Here is an 18,706-nt window from a genome sequence, read left to right as displayed (position 1 = left end):
TTAACCAAAAATTGGAGTGGAAATATTTGCTCTAATCAATTGCATTACTTTGCTCTGATTTATTCTCATTTTCCTGGTGTTTCCACCCCTGAACCAAGATCTCACATTTTCCATTGTCTTAAGATCTATTGATATCATAAAAAGCCATCCTTATTTATACTATGCTTTCTCCCTCCGTTCCATCTTTCTTCAAACATTTATGGAGCACCTACTGAATACCAGGCCTGGTGAGAGCCTCTGGGAAGATGCATTAATCGGACAGCCCTTGCTCTCAAGGGAGCTCCCTGTCCAGAAGGGTGGACAGACTGGAAAACAATTACTCTGCAGTGTGTTCAAGCTCAAAACTTCTGTATGTTTAAGCAGAGTCCTAAAATGACAGCTACAAGCTTCTCCCCATTTACCTCCCTACCCCCCAAAACTCCCTAGAATTGCAGGCTCAGTTTGCTCCCATTATCTGTTTCTAGACTCCTCCAGAAATAGGAGAATCAAGAAGTTGCTTCTGGAACTTACTTGATCTCCATGAAAGAAAAGTAATTCTTAATTTATAACTAGAATGCTGTGGCTCAGTTACTCTTGAATATAAAAAACTCATTGACAATTTTCAATTTAATCCACACTGTAACCTCTTTTTCACTGCCTCTTGCTGGGGGGGTGGGGGGGCGGAATCTTATGATGTGATTTTGTATGAAGTGGGAAGAAATTGTTGGAATTGAAGGGTTTAACTTTAAAGGTATGTTAATAAAGGGAAGTGTTGTTGGTCTTTACCCCCTCAGGTGCACTTCTCTTTAGGATTCTTGACACAATGAGCATGCACACAGTAATCACCCTTCTGCCCACTGTGTTGATATCACCGCTAAAAGAACAGATCCTTGCCCTCCCTCAATGCCAATCCTCGTACTCGGTTCTCTACACTTTCTCTTTCAACAAGTTAATGGTGAAGTTAAGAATTTTAAAAAGCAGTGCCTTGCCATTCTAACTTCGGCTAAATAATTTTATCTCCAAATAATTCTATTTGGTTCCCTCTCCCAGTTGTTTATTTAATTCTATTAGAGTTTCAAGATACCGAACATGAATTATCTGCTAATAAAATCTAACAGTATTTCATTATACAGTGTGTGTATGATTCAGGTCCTTCTGGGCACACAGTTGCAGCCGGACTCTATTCGAGTTTTAAGAAACGTCAATCTTTAAAATCCAGTTTACAGCCTAAAAAGGAGGCTGATGGTTTTGCTGATTATTCAAATGAATTGATAGCCTTGAGATAGGAGATCTGGCCACAATGGAATCTTGAACATTTTAAATCCAAATGCAAAGTTGTGTGTGTGTGTGTGTGTGTGTGTGTGTGTGTGAACACTCAGTTACCTGTAGGAGCAGGGAATTCCTAGAAACTAATTACACTGTTGGATCACCTTTGGCTGCTAATTTCTGAATTAGTAAAAGGGTTGAAATATCCACTATATGATAAACCGGAAAAGGGTCATCCCTGAAATCTTAAGGGCGAAATCATTCTGCCATCAAGACCCTAGAGTGGCTGGAGAAAACCACTTTCTATAAGAGAAGTAAGCGTAAGGAGGATTTAGTGACCCAATACTGTTAAAACCAGCATCTCTTGACAAAAACAATCTATTGAAATGCAGACAATAATGAGATGGATGGAATATTCTTATACAAGTAGTTCCTTGAGCAAACTGGTTGTTTCTGCATGGAATATTCAAATAACAACTTTAAAGGACAAGAATAATTTAAAGTGGGTCATCTGGAAAGAAAAAATGCTTTGGGAATAAAATACATGTACCAAATAAGTCAGAAGAAAACAGATCCAATATCACTTTTGTTTTCTCTCTTTGTCTATACAATACTTAGCCTAGTTCTCAGCAACTTCTAGGGCTCAGTATACATTTACTGAATTGAACTTGCTGGAATGAAATAAGTGGACTAGAACTAACTTAGCATCTGCAGATGTGTTCTTGGATAACATCCCTCTGACGTCATCTTGAAAGAGATTGTAATTTTCATGAAATCTTATGTGAGAAAACAACGACTTCAAAATGGACAGGAGGCCAAGCAGTTCAGACAGAACACTGCGGGTCCCACAGACGATTTACAGAGAGCCTCTGCATTTCCATAAAATGCTGATAATTTCGATGCCTCTCGGCTCAGAGACAAGTCCATCACGCAAATGTTTTCCTTCTAGAGCATAAGGTCCGACCTCCTCACTGCGCACTCCCAGCACCCTTGCACGGGCTAAGGGGACCTCGGGACCAGAGGCGGCAGGACCAGGGGGGTTCTCCCCACGTGACACGGGACCGTCGTCCTCCTCTAAGTTCCAGCCACCTTTTCCGACGTTTTACTCGGAACAGGCGGCTGCGATCAAACATTGCAAAACTCTGTGATTTGCATGACACTCGCGCTGCTGTTCTCTGGGTGCCGCGCCCTCCCAGGGGCAGGTGTTAAGGCGCGGAAGCCTGTTGGCACGCAGGCCCCGCCGAGGTTCCTTTCAGCGCGACTGGCCACGTGCTTGCCCTTGACCCCGCCATTCAGCCACGCACAATGCAAAATATACAACAACAACAACAGTGTGCGCGGAAGCGCCTTTGCAGTCCCCGCTTTCTTCGCGGCCCACGCCTGCTTTGCCTAGTCTCCAGCCTCAAGATCCCTCCTCAGCCGAAGAGCCGCCTCTCTGCGTCCAGTTTCCGCGTGGCGCCGCACGCACAACTGTGCCACCCGCTCGGGAACTGTGCGCGGCTACAAGCCTGTCGCGCCGGGTTGGGGGACGAGCAAAGCGGGCTCTGCACTTGGTACAGGCACGGCCTTTCCACCTGACCTTCGCCCTTGGAAGGAGGCGCGCAGCCCAGGCTGGGCCAGGTCGCCCGGCGCCCTGCTGCGGCTAAGCCCACGGCGCTCCCAGTGCGGGGAAGATGCTCGTTCCGGGAAGGCAGCGCTTCAGCAGTGAGGCTCCCCGCCTTTGTCCCTCTCCGCCCGGGCTCCGGATCTGGATTCCGGCCCAGGTGCGCCTCAGCGTGCTGCAGGTCTATGGGCACCAGGGAGTGGAAGCCGGCGCAGCTCTAGCCCGCGTGCGGCCGCGGCAGCGCGGAGGCCCCCGCCTTTAACCCCTGACCGCAGTCCCACCCGCCACGTGGGGCGAGCAAGCCCTCTACTGCCGCGCGCCTCCGCCGAAAATCGAGTAAAGCCGCGCATTAGCTCGCTGGGCAATCAATCTCACCAAAATTAGCAACGATGCTTAAAATGTTTTATTTTTTTTTTTCCTCTTTAAAAATATTTACAGATCTGAGGTCTCCTCCTGCCCATCCTCGGGACGAGGAAAACAAAAAGAGGCGTTGAGATCATTGTCCGAAGCCCCCGCTGGCTTGGCCGGCTGTGTGCATGTACGTCCATACAGGTGTATGTATGGGGAGAGGAGTGTACCTGGTTCTGTTGGTGTTTTTCTGATTTTTTTTTTTTCCCTACCAATCAGTGTAGATCTGGCCGGAACTCCCTTTCCCACCGCCACCCGAGAACATCCCCTCCAAAATGGTTTTCAAAGCGTATTGGCTTGTTTTGGCTAGAAAGCGGCGATCTGGCTTGAGAAATGCCGATAAATAACCCGAAACAATCAAAACAAAAAGTAGGGCAGAGGCCATAAATAAGAGATAATGAATACACATGGTGTATTTCTTAATATTCCTGGCAACGCACCGGCCCGCGCCGGAGCCCCGGGGAGGGAGGGGGCAGGGGACGCCGCTGGAGGCGGCCGGGAGAGCGCGGCGCGGGCCGGCGGCCGCTCAGTAATCGAGCTTGTTGTAGAGGTTGTAGAGAGGTAAGGCCGAGAGGTTGCTGCCGGGGTAGTAGAGCGGCGCGGGGAAGGCGAGCGAGCGCGGCACCGGCACGCGCAGCAGCGAGCTGTCCCGGAACACCAGCGGCATTCCCACCAGAGTCTGCGCCGAGGCGTGCGCCATGTTGGCCGCCTCCAGCTCGGCCGAGAGCTGCCGCTTCCACTTGTTGCGGCGGTTCTGGAACCAAGTCTTGACCTGGGTCTCGGTGAGCTGCAGGCTGGAGGCGAGGCAGGCGCGCTCCGAGCTGCTCAGGTAGCGCTTCATGTCGAAGGTGGACTCGAGCTGGTACACCTGGCTGCGCGAGAAGACCGTGCGCGTCTTCTTCTTGGCGCCCGCCTGCCGCTCGGCGCCGCCGTCCCGCGGCCGCTCGGGCCCCGGCGACGGCGAGCCCGCGGGCAGCAGCCGCTCTTTTTCTTCCTTAAAGTCCGGGTGTGACGGGGAGAGGAAAGGCGTGCGCTCCGAGCTCGCCGGCCCCGCGCCTCCGCTGCCCTTGGGGGTACCTGGGGAGGGAGAACAGACAGGGAGGGATGGAGTCGGGGAGCCTCCGAGACCCCCAGTCCTGGCCGAGGCCAGGGGGATGGCAGGGGGCTGCAGCCTTGGTCCCAACGCCTTCCTCTTCTCCCTCTCGCTGGAACCCGAAGCCCAGCACCCTAGCTTTGAAAAGGCAGCGGGACCCAGCTACTTCGAGAGTATGGGGTCTCTGTGCCCCCCCCCAGCTTCGGAGAAAGGACATGTGGCAACGGGGAGCAAGTCTGGACGGGGGGAGGGGGGCACTAGTATCATTTTAAAAGGTGATTTTGCCTTGTAATAACTGAGCTGGAAGAGTTCCCCGAGCTTTATCGGGAGGCATCATTTCACAGGCCGTTTGTTCGGAAATCACGCTAAGGACTAACGCGGGGCTCCCCTTCGTCAGTGTTGTGAAGAGGAACCATCTCTGAAAGGCACCATTGTCAATCATCTTGGAGTGGTAATCAGGCCGAGGGGGGGCGGGGAGAGGAAGCGAGGAGAAAAAAGAAGCTGGAAGAGATTGCGGTAGAGACAGAAGGACCGCTGGGACCGGACCTCTAGACCTCTTGTTCGGAAAGTGTCCGACCGATGTACAAGGGGGATATTGAGGGCAAAGCCGTGTGTGCGGCCCGCCCCGCACCGGCCCGCTGTGGTATACGCTGCTTCCAACCCAGCCTCATCCAAGACCGTTCCTGTCACCTCCCGAGCTCCCTCCGGGAGGAGGAGACAGCATCGCGCGCGTGTCCCCTCCCCTCCTCCCTGGACCCCGGGTGGCCGGGGTTCTGGCCAGAGGGGCCCTGCACCCCGGCACAGCTTCCCTCCCCTAGAGCTTGCTCGCGGCCGGCCCGGCGGCGTGCGATCCTTACCCAGGCAAGGAAAGGGGATGGGGGGGTGATGCTTGGGGCCCGGCTCCTTGGGGCCGTGCGGGTCTGGGCAGAAGCAGGCAGGTGCCTTCCAGCCGTCGTCCGGCTCCTCCTCCTCCGAGGACACGGACAGGCTGCGCTTCCTGGCCGGCCAGCCGGCGGGCTCTCGTGGCACCTCCGAGGGGCCCCCGCCCAGGATGGACTGAATGGTGAAGCTGGAGACGCCGCCGGCCGCCGGACACCCCTTGCCTGCATCTTCCTTGCTGCCCATCCTGGGTTCATAAGAAATCGGAGGAAACCAAGAACTCCCTTTAGAGACGATCTGGGTGGAAGGTGGTGCAGGCAGGCAGGCGGGGGGAGGGGCGGGGAGGGGAGCCAGGGGGAGGGGGCGGCGAAGCTGGTGAGGCGTCCCCTTTGCGCGGGGGACACGCGGGCATCGGATGGCTGCGCAGGATCGCTGCCTGCCCGGCTCTGGGTGCGCCCGCCCAGCCCCGCGGCGAATGCCCCTTCCTTGCCCGCCAGCTCCGCGGGTCTCCGCCGGCGCGGAGGTGGCGCGGCCTCATTTGCATAGAGGTTACCGGGACGCGGCCAATCGCAGCGCCGCCGAGCGGCCCCGGAAATTTTCAAAAAGCCCAGGCCGGGCACGCAGCCACTGTGCGCCCCGGAGCGCGCCGAGAAGCCGGCGGGCATCAGCTGTGTCCAACCAGGGACAGCCGGGCCGAAAGCAGCATGTAGATTCCAGCCCAGGTTCCTAGCCTCTGTGGTGACTCCCACCGCTCCGCCTCCGGCCCCCTTGAGGGGCAGGGGGCAGCGCGGGGCTCCGAGCTGGAGTGGTCCAGTGCCTCGGTGGGAGGAACTCGAAGTCCCGGGGACCGGCGGCGGGCGTGCAGAGCTGGCGCCGGGTAGACCGCTGCATTCGGCAAGGGAGGGAAGGGGTTTAAGAGCATGCGCTTCGGTACTGATGCCCTTCCTGGGAGCTTAACTGGGAGGCCCGGGAGTAGACAACTTCTGGCCACCCCACCCTACAGATCTCACCCCATCACAGGCCCCACAGGCCTGCATGATCTTTGAGGGTGGGATCTTGTTGCAAGAGATCCTGGTTCAAGTCCCAGCACCACCACTTACAGACTGCATGAACTAGGACAAGTCCAGTTCCAGTTAGAGCCTCACTACCCTCACAGGGTACCTCACATGAACTTCTCAGTAGCACCTCCTCCTTTCCCCTGTTTTGAGGATGGCATTAGGTAGGAGTGGAAAAGGCGTGGAAAGCCCAGAAGCACTAGGAGTCCATAGTAGGTACTCTGTAAACTTTTGCTGGCTAGCCCACAGCCCACATTCGGCTTCACAAGTGATTTTCCAGTTTTGGCAAAGACTGCAGACCACGGAATTGCTGCAGAAATAGAAGCTCTTTGATGTAGGAAGAAGGCGAGAACAGGTTATGGTTTTAGAATTAGGCAAAGTTGATTCAAATCTCATCTGGGTAGCTTTGGGTATGCTACTAAAACTTTCTGAGCATTGGTTTCCTCCCTTCCTAAAATTAGAGGAAGCAATGCTTACCTCGAAGAAGTTAGGTTAGGTCAAAGTGGCCATCTCAGAGGCGCGGGTAAGTGTTCAATAAACCGTGGTTCGTTCCCTCCGAGCGGCCTCCTCTAAGCCCTGGCTCTCGCCCCTGTAATTCCCGGATCGGCTGTTACTGGGTCTAGAAACAGCCTAGTGCCGGCAAAACGGTACAGAGGCACAGTTGTCCATACAAGCATGGAGGAAACGAAGGTGAGGTAAGGCCCCAAGGCGCTCAGGCAAGACCACTCTCCCCCGTTTCCCGTCCCTCTTCCCCTTCCCAGGGGCTGCGGCCTTGGGATTGCTGGACCAAGAGCTCTTGGGAGCCCCCGCTCCTAGGATATCCCCCCAAAAGCAACCAAGGTGATAGGAGACTCTAGAATCAGTCCCCACAAATGTCCAGACCCTGCACCATGACGGCGCAGTTCCCTCCTTGCCCGCGCCGCGCGGGGTTATTGAGTAACGCGCTTATAATATCATTAGCCGCGGTGAGTTACCGACTGCAGCCCTACCCGTGGCAGAACCTCTCGCTACTTAACTCCTCGAAGGGCTCGTTAATGGGCTAATTGATTAGGAGTCGGCGGCGCAGCCGAGCAGGGGCAGGCGAGGGGGTGGAGGCTACGGGCTGTGCGCCACGGCCCGGGAGGCCGGCGAGGGGCAGGTGCCGGCCTCCGTCACCGCATTAACCTCTTCAGGGCTCGGCGGCGGGGTCGAGACACATTACAAATGGTCAGCTTTAATCATGGTGTCAGCTCATTAACCCGGAAGGACCCGGCGCTGAAATACAATTTGTGCGTCCTCTCTGCGCGGCCACGGCGCAGGCTCGGGGGCCACGTCGCAGCCTGTCCCGCGCGCTCCCGCATGGCTGGGGGTTAGAGGGGAGGTTCCTGGAAAGACACAGCCGACTCTCTCACCCGCCTGCGCCCTCTCCGCCTGCCTCAAGTACCCCGAGTGGGCGCTGTCTCGCGGCTCCGGCGGACGCTACCCCAAGGGAAATGGGCCAACCCAGAGAGTGGAGGCCGCCCCCTCTGGGGAAGAATACGGGAGTTGCGGGGGAGGGGAGCATTGGTTGGACCCTTCTAATTAGTAAATACTTGGCCCCAGCAACCTGGAACACGCCGGGAGCGTCCTATCATTCTTCACTTTAATCCTCATAGCAAACCTGTGGTGCAGATCTTCATCGCCGTTGTACAGACGGGGACACTGAGGCCCAGTGGGGGAAATTGACCAGCCCGAGCAGAGTAGGGAAGATTGAAGCTCAAGGTTGTTCCACTGCCAATTGCAGGCCCTTGGGAGGGACGAGGGGTGGAGCAGGCTTTGGCACGGAGTTTGGGGAACGGCTGCGGGGGAGACTGTAAGGACCTCTGCTATCTGGAGACCGCTGAGGCAGATGTATGGGTGCGGTCAAGGACCCAAGGAGTTGGCCTCTGCCCGAGCGGGGAGCATGTGAGGCAGTGGACAGGCCTCTAGGGATGGACCTCGGAGAAGCAGGTCCAAGGCCAGGAGTAGCGAGAGTGGGGAGGGGAGTGTAGCGGGGTGGGGTGTGCTGAGGTTTGAGGACTGATTTGGGGACTCAAAACTAGGAAACTACGCAGCCCCGCGACCCCACAAACCTCGCCCCACCCCTCACCCCAGGCTAGTTTGGGAAGTCGAAAGGAGCCATCTGGCTTCCCTCGTACTCCGTTTGTTCGCTATCTCCCCTCGCATTGACAGTTTGGTCTACACAGAGGCGCGCTGTGAGTCCTGCAGAGCCTACGCCACCTTCCCACCCCGCACATCTTCAGACGCGCACACATTAAGCCGTACGCACGCACTTGCATAAACGCTTACGCCTTCGCACGCATTGAGTCAGCAGACGTTCGCTGAGCTCCGACTAGTGCGCGCGCACACACACACACACACACACTCACTCACACTCTGCCCTGAGCCAGGGAAGTGATGGTGGGCGCCTGACGGAGGCAGGGAGGCCATGGCAGAGACCAGGCAGACTCCTGGCTCTGCAACCTGAAGGACTCTCCTCTGGGGTCTCCCTTGCAATTCTCAGCTGGTCACCGGCGGGGGCTACGGCCCCTAGGGCACTGGTAGCAGTCACGCAGCAGGGGCCGGAAGGCCAAGACTCGATCTTCCCGCCAACCCTTTGAGGCATCCGGGGGTCCCCGAGACTTCACCCAGAGCGCAAGGGCCCAGACGTCCTCTCCTGGGTCCAGCACAGCTAAAAAACACACTCCCAGGAACCCTCAGCTCTAGGAACCACCCCCCACAGACACCCCGTCTCTCAGTCCTCAAGTGTGGCAATCTTTCAACTCTGTACCACCTCCCGCCCCACCCTCCTAGTCTAAGGATAGCTCCGCCCCTCCCTACAGCGTTCGGATCAACAGCCCAAACTCTGGAGTATGGCCCCTCCTCATTTTGGGGATCGCCCCCTCCCTAGGAATTAGACACAAACGGGTTCTAAGGAATGATAAACTCTCCGAGGCTGAAAGGACGCTTAAAGTTTAGATCTCGAGATTATGCCGCTGCTCAATATTAAAGCGGCCCAGAGCAAACTTGCCGAGGAGCCTAATAAAAATTGATCCTCTCTGCTCTGCAGCGGTTGGGAAATAGGCTGGCTGAGCCGGGTAATGGAAGGAGGCTCCCTCCGAAATGACAGATGAAGTCATAAACAAGTTTGATCTTGGAATCAAGCTTCGATAAATATTAAACACAGTCTGCCCCCCCACCTTTAAGGGAGTGGATTATGATATATGGTGCGTCCAAACTTTAAAATAAGGAAATACCAGAGAAAATGATCTCAATAAATTTTCTAAGTATAAACGTTGATTATGTTTCGATTTTCATTCAAGGACCTCTGCTGTTCGTTCTTTGGTGCAAATGACATCTTGCAATAGGCTTTTGGGGAAAAGGGCTCCCTATTTGAAAAAGAGAGCCCCAGAGGTGTACAATTTATGTAATCTGCGGCTGGAAAATGAATTGTGTAATTTATTGGAAAACAGAAAGTCATGAAGATTGGATCAGCATAGCCGAGTCCCGACACCGCCCCCCCCACATCCATCAAGTTCCAATTAACGGCATAACCAGAGAGCTTTAATGGGTTTCCAATCTAGTGGCCTGATAGACTCATCAATTCCTCTGGGAGAAATTAAGAAAATCGACCGCCCCTTGGCGACGCAGTGTCATTCCTTTCTGCAACTATATGTCAAATTAAAAACACAATTAAAATTTAAACTGTTTCAATCAAAGGGTGCCCTGCAACCTATGTTTCACTTAATAGAACTTTGATGAAAATCTGATGCGTGCACTCCATCACCAAGGGGGCGAGGGCGGCGAAGGAGCTCAGGAAAGAAGGGGATTCTTTCTATTTCTTTAAGACATTAGCGCTCCGGTGAGGCACACCAGGTGACTCCACCTGGCTTCTCTGGACTAAGCGATGGGTGCCAACGCGCTCTCCTCGGAGCTTGTTCGCTCGCTCTAGTCTTCTACCCCAGCTCTTTTTCCTCTCCTTCCACCGCAACCAGAAACAATCCCTTTGGGACCCCGGCGACCCAGATTTGGGGCAGTTTCACCCCGCAGACTCGTCGCCTGGAGCGGCAGCCGATAAGGGGATCTGGGCGAGTACAGCCAGTGTGCACTGCCTGGGAACTCTCCAAGGAGGCACGCAGCTTCCTGCCACCCCCTGCCCCAGGTCTCTGAAACTGCCTGAGGCTTGAATGAAGGTCTAGGGGACCCTAGAGGCAGAAGGGTGGGAAGTAATCCCAGACGGTTAAATGGACCCCAGAGAGGGCTAAGGCTGTGCTGCAGTCTGAGACCTGCTCTCCACCCGAGAAGCCTTTAGAGTACTTCCACAGGAGGGGGCCACGCAAGGAGACAAGTGTCCCCAAATCTCAACTCAAGATCCTGTCGGAGCAGTCAGGGCTTCAAAGTACAGCCGGCCTAGTTACCTTTGCGGCCTTTTTCTCTCTCTTGACACCCCCCCCCCAACACCTCTCCCATTGTTTATAGGTCAAAGGGTCAACATCCGCGCAGCGCGCCTCTACTGGGCGCGGGCGCACGCGCACACAAGGGCGCGCACACTTCCAGAAGCCCACACCGGGATGCTCGGACCACGGGCACCCAGCAGCCAGAGAGAGCCGGCAGACAGGGCGAGGTGGTGGGCAGAGAGTGGGCGGGAAGCCTGGAGGAGGAGCCTGGCGGATTTTCTCTGCGGGGCCACGTGTCCGCACCCTGGCAGGACGAGTCCCCTGAGCTTGCCCAGCTGTGCTTTGGATCCTAAGAGGGGATTTCTGTGGTGCTCATGGTTCTTGCACCCTATCTCTGTCTTGGCGACCCAGTGGAGAGATCTTTTCTTAGCTGCTTTGCGGAGTCTGGTTTTAGGTCGCTAAAAGGGAGAGGCTCCTGGAGAGGCCACTGGGTCGCGGGGTGCGGACAACCGCAAGAGGTGGGGCAAAATGGAATCTTGGAGGCAGGCAGTCGAGTCTGCACCCCACAGGGCCCCTCGAGGGAAGCTGAAGTGTCCCGCGCGTACACTGGGAGTATGGCCCCGGCCCGGGAAGCCCTACAACGTGGGGCGGCCTAGCTGAAGCTGCCAAAGGCTGCTCGGCCCTCTGGGCCCCATTCCTCCGATCCCCGTTCCTCGGACCCCCACCCCCAAAGCCCAGGCCATAGCTGGCCCGGCGCGTGCCCGCCTACAGAAGAGAAAGCAAATCTCACCGACCGGGCCTTCTCCTCTTTCTCCCAGTTCTACCCTCCAGCGCGCGCTCTGAGAGTGGGAAGACGGAACACTCTGGGGTTCTCCCCGCCAGGCCTCTGGCTCTGGTGTGCGGGGAGCCTGCCAAGAGGACGTCCCGGTTCAGAATGAGCGCCCGGTGACGGGGAGGGGGGGGCAGTTTATATCTGTCTTGCTGCTGTTTGATGTACACAAACCTGCTCTATTTACTATCAAATAAAAGAAATACATCTGTGTTGCTAACAGAAACAGCTCAGGCGCTGACTGCGCGCTCTCCCAGCGCCCGCGGGCGATCGAGGGCGCTCAGACTGGCAGAGACCCACATTGTGGGGACCTCGGCTCCGAGGCAGGTCCCGGCCCACAGAAGTATGGGAGTCTGCGGCGGGGTGCTGGCAGGCTCCGCTGCTTTGTCGCAGGTGAGAGAGAAGGAAGGAACGAGGCCTTCCTGCTGGACTGCTTTCAGGCTCAGTCCTTTCCATGGGATTCTACCCAGCTTGCCTTAGTCTGGGGCCATCAGAGAAAACCAGCTACCCAGGGTCATCTCAAACAAAGTGTGCCTGATTCTGTGTGTTAGCGATAGCTGTAATGCTAAAATATGCGGGTGGGTGTACAGTGGGCCACTGGATACAGGTCTGTAAAGGTCTACCTAAAGTGTGTGTGTGTGTGTGTGTGTGTGTGTGGTGAGTGTTAATGTCACACGTGAGTGCATCCTATGTGGGGTTTGCTGGTGTGTCTATTTGGATGATACAGGAAGGATTTCGCCAGAACAACGTGTCATTTGCACTGACTTGAAGATTAATAGGGGGGTACAGATAGGGAAGGCTCTGAAGTTAGGGTAGGTGGAATGAAAGCTAGGTTCTATGGTGGGAGGGCAAGGAGGGTGAATGTATAAAATCTGGGGTGTTGGTCCACTGTCCTAGCGTAGGGGACAAGGGCTGACGTCCCACAGTGGAACGTCCTGGACGAATTGCGTGCATAGAGGTACCCTCATTCCTTCAGATAGCCCCCTCCTGCTGAATGGTTCCAGCAGCCCCTGGCAATTCCTGGGGGAATGGGAGTGGGGAAGGGCGTTCTTTGGAGGGGAAGCTGACCCCAACCAGCTCTCCAGATGTGACAGACCCACATGCACCGAGAGGTTTCTTGGGCTCTCCTGACACCGAGGCCTTGGAAAGCCCTGCAGTAGAGCCTAGGATGTTTCCTTGTGAGCAGTGATGCTTGGTGCCCCCACACTGAGGCTCAATTCTTTCTCTCCCATCGTGAGAAATACGACCACCCTGACCAGACAAGAGGGAAGCGGAAGTTTCCCACCTGGGTCAGCTTCTAGGCTCACACAGCCGCCAGTCCCTGGAGGTCTGACGCTGCCCTTCTCCCCTAGGGCAGGCACGGTGGCTCCACGGAGAAACCTACCGGTACAGGGCAGCGGGGCTCCCCAATAGGAGGGAAAGAGAGGCCACCGGGAGCAGGACAAAGGATAAATTGTGTGCACGGGGAACCAGTTATTTCTTGACTTTGTAAAGACTGGGTCAGTCAAGAACCGTTTTCTAGAATCCAAACACAAATAAAGAAGTATTTTCTTGGCGTTTGATAGCATCATGTTCTGGCTGTAAACTCTAAGGACATGTTTGCTATTGCAACATTATTTTTAATGAGCTGTTATTGGCCTGTCCCACGGTTAGTATTGCCAACAGTAAAAGGCATCTCTGTGTTTGCAGGTAACACAAGGAACAACATATTTTGATCCCGAATTTCTGTTTATTTTTCATTTAGGACACATACCCTCGTTTTTATTCCAAACCACAGGGAAATAAAGGGAGATCTATTTTCACTGAGGTTCAGGCTAAAATTGTGCCATAAATACGTATGCCAGTTTATGTGGGGGCAGTTGCCCGTCAATAGGAAAGGATACTCAACATTTCAGCCATAGTAGATTCAGCTGTGTCCATTGGGTTTGAGGAACCCAGCAAAGCACTGAGAGAGGGGATGGGAGCGCGTGCAGGCGCTCCCCAGCGGACGCGCAGGCGGTGTGCTCTTCGGAATCTTCACCGTCTACAGGTTCTTCATCTCCCCCTTCTGGCTCCCCAGGTTCAAACTTGCCCTGCCAGGAGCTGGGCGTACAGACCCCATGCTCTAAGGCAGGCAGCCCTGCAGTCGGCAAGGACCGCCCAAGAACCTGCTTCTGCCAGCGGACTCGCGCTTCCCAGCAGTTCCCGGCGCCCTGCGCCTCCGCAGGCTGCCCACGGAGCGCGTGGGAACCTCGAGCTTTGCGCTTCCGGGGATGGGCCAGACAGGGACAGCAGACCAGAGAGGTTGCCCTGGAGGTGGTGGGCGCCGGTGGACAGAAAAGGGCCTGGCTGGGAGGAGACAATTTCCTCTCAGTGGCCGCTGCCACAGTCGGATGGTCTGTGTTCCCTGGCACACCGGGACCGCGCCCCTACCCGAGCCGCCCGGAGAGCCACAGTTCCTCAAGCCCTGGGGATGCCTCCCTGACCGGGAGGTGGTCGGTCTCCCTGGGTCTGCCCTCTCTCCATCCCGCTTCTCCCAGCAGAACTTAGAGACCCGCCTCTGGCCACAGCTAAATTCTAAGTTCCCACCCTTCTTCCCCAGCCCCCTTCTAGATGCAACGGAGCCCAGCACAATCCAAGCCCGCGAACCAGTGCTCGGGAATGTCCTGCCCCGAAGCTCACGGCTCTTGAAGGAACCGTGGCCTGGGCGCGGAATGCGAGGCTGTGGCACTGCGATCGGAAATTTACCAGCCAGTTCTCGGCTCGCGCGGCTGCCGCTTCGCTCAATTTCTCAAACTAGATAAGCTTAGGTTCTCGCCTCTTCCGCCCGGCATTCTCCCCTGAGCGCAGAGCTTTGCAAGCCGCAAAAGACACTAGGGAGAGAGCAGCCCTGGTAGCGAACAAAGCCGCCTCTGTCTCTGGCGCCTCCTGGATTGCGGGGATGTGCGTCCACGTTGGACTCAGCGAGCGCAGAGGCAGCCGGGGAGCGAGGCAGAAAAAACAGTTTCAGAGACACCTGCTCTGCGGAAAATCGTCCGAAGTTACACACTCTGGCAACACGAAACGCATCACTTTTCTTTTCTTTTTAATTAATTCAGTTTCACGACAACATTAAGTGTAACAATATTTTGTGGGCCTTTTTCTCTTTTTCTTAAAAAGGGACTGAACCCGGGCAGTGACGAGGGAGGTGGGGGGTAGGGAGAAGGACAAGCTATCGCAGAACAACAGGTGTAGCCAACAGAAAGAAAACAGATTGGGTGGCAGAGCCAGGAGCCCTGTGGAGTTGAGGGTGAACTTTACAAGAAATCTGTACACATATCAAATAAGTTAAAATTTTCCTAAATTGATTGTCCTTCACTTAAAGCGCTCCAGTATTTTGAGCATTGCTACCTTTGAGCATTGCTACCTATCCTTGTTTCTTTCCTCCCTCCTTCCCCCTTCTTAATTTTCTCCTCCCAAACGAATGACCAGGATTACACAGTGAAAACGTCTGCTCCTCTCCATGGAGAAAGAGACCAGGCTCCCAGGAAATTTTGTACAATATTGCACAGGTCAAAAGTCCAACAGTTACTGCAGAACAAAAAAGGGGGGGAGAGGATAAAAGACAGATCCTTTTTTTTTTTTAAATATTGAAATCACTCTCTCAAAACGGGGAACAAAGCAATAATAGTAATAATAATAATTTACCAACAAATGAAATCCCGAAAGTAAATGCTACTAATAAATAAGACCACTCACACCGGGCCAGATGTGGAGTTGTTTCAATAATCAGAAGTCTAATTTGGGGCTGTCTTGTCTTTTCCCTTTAAACACTTAGAGAATTTTACAGTCACAAAGCAGGATGGATGAAGAGCCCAACGGTGACACACCTCTGTGGGAAAAGCGGCCTTTGCCGGGGTTCCTACCAGGAGCTTCTCAGATTCTGAAAATTGGGCAGGATAACTGGGGCTGGAGAGGGAGAACCACACCCAGAAATCCAGGAATAAAAGTAGGATAGTGTGAATTATCTCCTTCACTCTCTCTCTCTCTGGACTTCTGAAAATAGTTCTATAGAAAGTGAATAAACTAAAAGGGATTTAGGTTTCTGCGGCTTATTTCTCTTCTATAAAAATAAAACCAAAAAGCCACAGCGCAATGCAAATTTAGGGGGAAGAGTTGCATCTTTTACAAAAGCTTTCGGACGAAGTATATGACCCGGGAATTTTGTCTTTTTCCTGCTCTTTCTTAATAGAACCAAAACCAAAAGTAAGAGGGGAAGCGCCTCAAATCCGTTAGGGGTGAATTGCACGAAAATGCATTGCAAATACTTACAAAACGCTATCGATTGGGGGAGGGGAGGCCGGGGCGGCGAGCCGAAGCCCCGGTTCCCGAAGGCCGCTGGACGTCTCGGCGCCCTCGGCCCGGCCCAGTCTCCTCCGGGATCTGGGAAGGCGGCCGGGCGCTCCCTCCCCCTCCCCTGTCGGGCCTCAGACGGGCCGTAGCAGCGGCACAGAGGAGACCACCGGGTGCGAGTAGTACACGGGGTGCGGGAAGGTGAGCAGCGGCTGGCTGACAGGCACCGGGGCCCCCGCGGCCGCGGCCGCGGCGCCCTCGGCAGCCGAGTTCTCGTGGTAGAGGATGGGCACCCGCACGATGCGCTGCGCCGCGGCGTGGCTCAGGTTGGCCGCCTCCAGCTCGGCCGCCAGCTGCCGCTTCCACTTGTTGCGGCGGTTCTGGAACCAAATCTTGACCTGCGTCTCGGTGAGGTGCAGCGACGCGGCCAGGCCGGCGCGCTCCGAGCTGCTCAGGTAGCGCTTCATGTCGAAGGTGGACTCGAGCTGGAAGACCTGACTGCGCGAGAAGACCGTGCGCGTCTTCTTTTTGCGGCACGCGGGCTTCTTCTCCGGGCTCTCCGCGCCCTTCTTCCAGTCCTCGGCGCCCGGCGTCGCCGCCGCCGCCCCCACGCTCGCCCCGGCCGCTCCCGCCGCTGCCTCGCCCTCCTTCTTGCCTTCCTCCGAGTCGCTCTCCTCCAGAATGATCTCGTCCGGGCTCTTGGAGTCCAGCTCCTTGTGGTCGGGGTCGGCTTTGAGCAGCGGCTCGGGGGAGTCGCGATCCGTTCCCGAAGCAGGGGAGGAGTCTCGCAGGAGGGCCTTCTCCGAAGCTGGGGAGAGACAGACAGACGGACGCACACACACGCACACCGACACAGCCTTCAGCGGGGCCTGGCGCCTGGGGGCCGAAGGCTCGATCCGCGCCGGCCTCTGGGCCCCAGGCCTCGAGGCCTCTCCGTTCCCGTGGGCCTCCTTCCCGGCTGGGCCAGGGCAGGGCCTCCGCACCCTGGGATCCCCTTCCTCCCGGGGGCAGGCGAGAGACCCGGACGGTGGCAGAGCGACCGCTTCCTTTCTAGCCCTCAGATCTCCCGCCAGGGGCCTACGGAGAGATTCGCCTCTGGCCTAGGCCCACCGGTCATTGCCTCCATCCAGGCCCCGTCCCCGGTCCCAGCCGGCTGAAGCCTCCCCATTCACACCCCAGGCCACTTTTCCCGGGAAGCGCCGCGCCCCGGGTTCCGAATCCACCTCCTTTTCTCACCAAGTGGGATTGGATTCCCGGGCGGCGCAACCGGGCGCGCGGGCAGTAGATGCAAGCCAGGGGCCGGAGGAAGTTGGCCAAAGGGCGGGTTGGAGGGCGCGGGGGTCTCAGGGTTGAGGTGGGAGGCGGCGCGGGGCGGGGACGGTACTGGCGCGCGGGGGAGAACAACGAAAGTTCAAAGAGAGGTCGGTACCTTCAGGTCTCGAGAGGTGGCCGCCGGCGGGGGTCAGGGTGTAGGGGTACCACCAGGCCGGGGAGCGCTCCAGGTAGTGCGCGGGCAGGGCAAACCTCTGCGCCGGGATCTCAAAGCGAGGGAAAGCCAGGTCGCCCACCTGCGAGAGCGCGAAGCCCGCGGCGCCCTCCAGAGCCCCCTTGGCCGCAGCGGCGGCGGCAGCGGCGGCGGCAGCAGCGGCGGAGGCCGGCGCAAAGAGCGTCCGTGGGGGCGGCTGCGGCTTAGGGGGCGGCCGGTGGTGGTCTCCGTTGAGCAGGTTCTTGATGGAGAACGGGGACTCCTTGGGCGCGGGAGGTGGGGGCGGCGGCGGCGGGGGCTGCGCGCTAGCGGTGCCAGGGGCGTCCGGCCCGGGCTCCGGCATGGTCCCCTCTCCTCCGGGTCCCGGGGAGGGAGGGATCGGGACAGGCGGGCGGCCGGGCGAACAGGCGGGCGGCCGGAAATCAGACCATAAACGGAACTCAACTACGGGGCGCAAAGTCGGGGGCCGCCCCGGGCGCAAATCCAGCGGCGGGAGGGCGGGGTGAGGACCCGGCCGGGGCGGGCTCGCATGTGGGAGGGGTGCTGAGGGGCGGGGAGCGGCCCAGCCGCGGCAAAGAGGGAGCGAGGCGGCTCGGCGGCGGCTGCAGCTCCCGGGGAGGAGGCGGCAGGAGCAGTCCCGGGCTTGGGGCTGCGTCAATCCGGCGCCGGATGCTAATGATGAAATCAAAATGTCATCCAAGTTAAATGCGGGGAGTATACGGCGATTGGGCGCGTACAATGGCAAATGGGATTAGGCAGGCGAAGGCGCAGCCGAGTCCGGGCCCCGCAGCCGCCTCCGCCACCGCCCCCTCCTCGCCTTCGCTCGGATTTTGGCGCTTTGGCTTCGGGCTATAAGAGCCTGCCTGTTATTGGCTTTATATAGTCCAATTAGGCAGCAAATGAGGACAAGCCTATTAGCACAAAAGGATATTGGCTCCCGCTAAAGAGGCACTCGGAGCGCTCCGGCGAGCGCAGGAGGCGAGCGAGGGACGCAGAGCCGGCGGCGCCCCCGGCCCGAGCGCACTGACAGCCTAGGCGCCCGGAGCCCGCGCCTTCCTCTCCCCCCTGCAGTTCGGGGACCCGCTTCCAGCCGCCAGGCCTGCTGGAGGGGGAAGGGGCGGGCCTGGCCCGCCCGGGTCACCTCGGGGTTATCCGCGCTCGCAGCTGCCGATCCCCCGCCCCCAGGGGCTCGACAGGGTCCCGCCGCCTTCGCGCTGCTGGAGAGCCACGTAGCCCCGGCCCAGGAGGCAGGACGCGACCTCCCGCCCGCGGCGAAGTCAGCTCTTTCCTACCCTTTGGGGTCCGGAGGCCTCAGCATGTTCCCCAAAGCCTGCTAAGAGCGCGGCCACGAAGAGGGGGATTTGGGTTCCCGTCTAATCGATAGGAAGGGAATCGGGGTGTAA

At 57.0% G+C, this 18,706-nt stretch overlaps 2 protein-coding genes across 2 annotated transcripts; both read right to left on the bottom strand.

Moving 5' to 3' along the window:
- Positions 1–3,407: 3,407 nt before the first annotated feature.
- LOC111145184 (H6 family homeobox 2) lies at positions 3,408–5,530 on the bottom strand. The gene is made up of 2 exons (XM_022499902.1): positions 5,207–5,530; positions 3,408–4,333 (listed from the first exon to the last, which is right to left on the bottom strand). Exons 1-2 carry the CDS (start codon positions 5,472–5,474, stop codon positions 3,783–3,785), a joined length of 819 nt encoding a protein of 272 aa, XP_022355610.1. The 5' UTR covers positions 5,475–5,530; the 3' UTR covers positions 3,408–3,782.
- A 10,421-nt stretch (positions 5,531–15,951) lies between these two features.
- On the bottom strand, positions 15,952–17,646 carry LOC111145447 (H6 family homeobox 3). The gene is made up of 2 exons (XM_022500336.1): positions 17,247–17,646; positions 15,952–16,625 (listed from the first exon to the last, which is right to left on the bottom strand). Exons 1-2 carry the CDS (start codon positions 17,644–17,646, stop codon positions 15,952–15,954), a joined length of 1,074 nt encoding a protein of 357 aa, XP_022356044.1.
- Positions 17,647–18,706: the final 1,060 nt, after the last annotated feature.

Source organism: Enhydra lutris, unplaced genomic scaffold (genome assembly GCF_002288905.1).
Source record: "Enhydra lutris kenyoni isolate GAN:26980312 unplaced genomic scaffold, ASM228890v2 scaffoldscaffold12, whole genome shotgun sequence".
In the NCBI taxonomy this organism is placed as follows: domain Eukaryota; kingdom Metazoa; phylum Chordata; class Mammalia; order Carnivora; family Mustelidae; genus Enhydra; species Enhydra lutris.
This window is presented reverse-complemented; position numbering and strand designations above follow the sequence as displayed.

Excerpts from the sequence above, each read along its gene's own strand:
- LOC111145184 (XM_022499902.1), bottom strand. The coding sequence starts at position 5,474 with ATGGGCAGCAAGGAAGATGCAGGCAAGGGGTGTCCGGCGGCCGGCGGC. Across the intron at positions 4,334-5,206 it reads CATCCCCTTTCCTTGCCTGG|GTACCCCCAAGGGCAGCGGA; the intron begins GTAAGGATCGCA and ends CTCCCTCCCCAG.
- LOC111145447 (XM_022500336.1), bottom strand. The coding sequence starts at position 17,646 with ATGCCGGAGCCCGGGCCGGACGCCCCTGGCACCGCTAGCGCGCAGCCC. Across the intron at positions 16,626-17,246 it reads CCACCTCTCGAGACCTGAAG|CTTCGGAGAAGGCCCTCCTG; the intron begins GTACCGACCTCT and ends GTCTCTCCCCAG.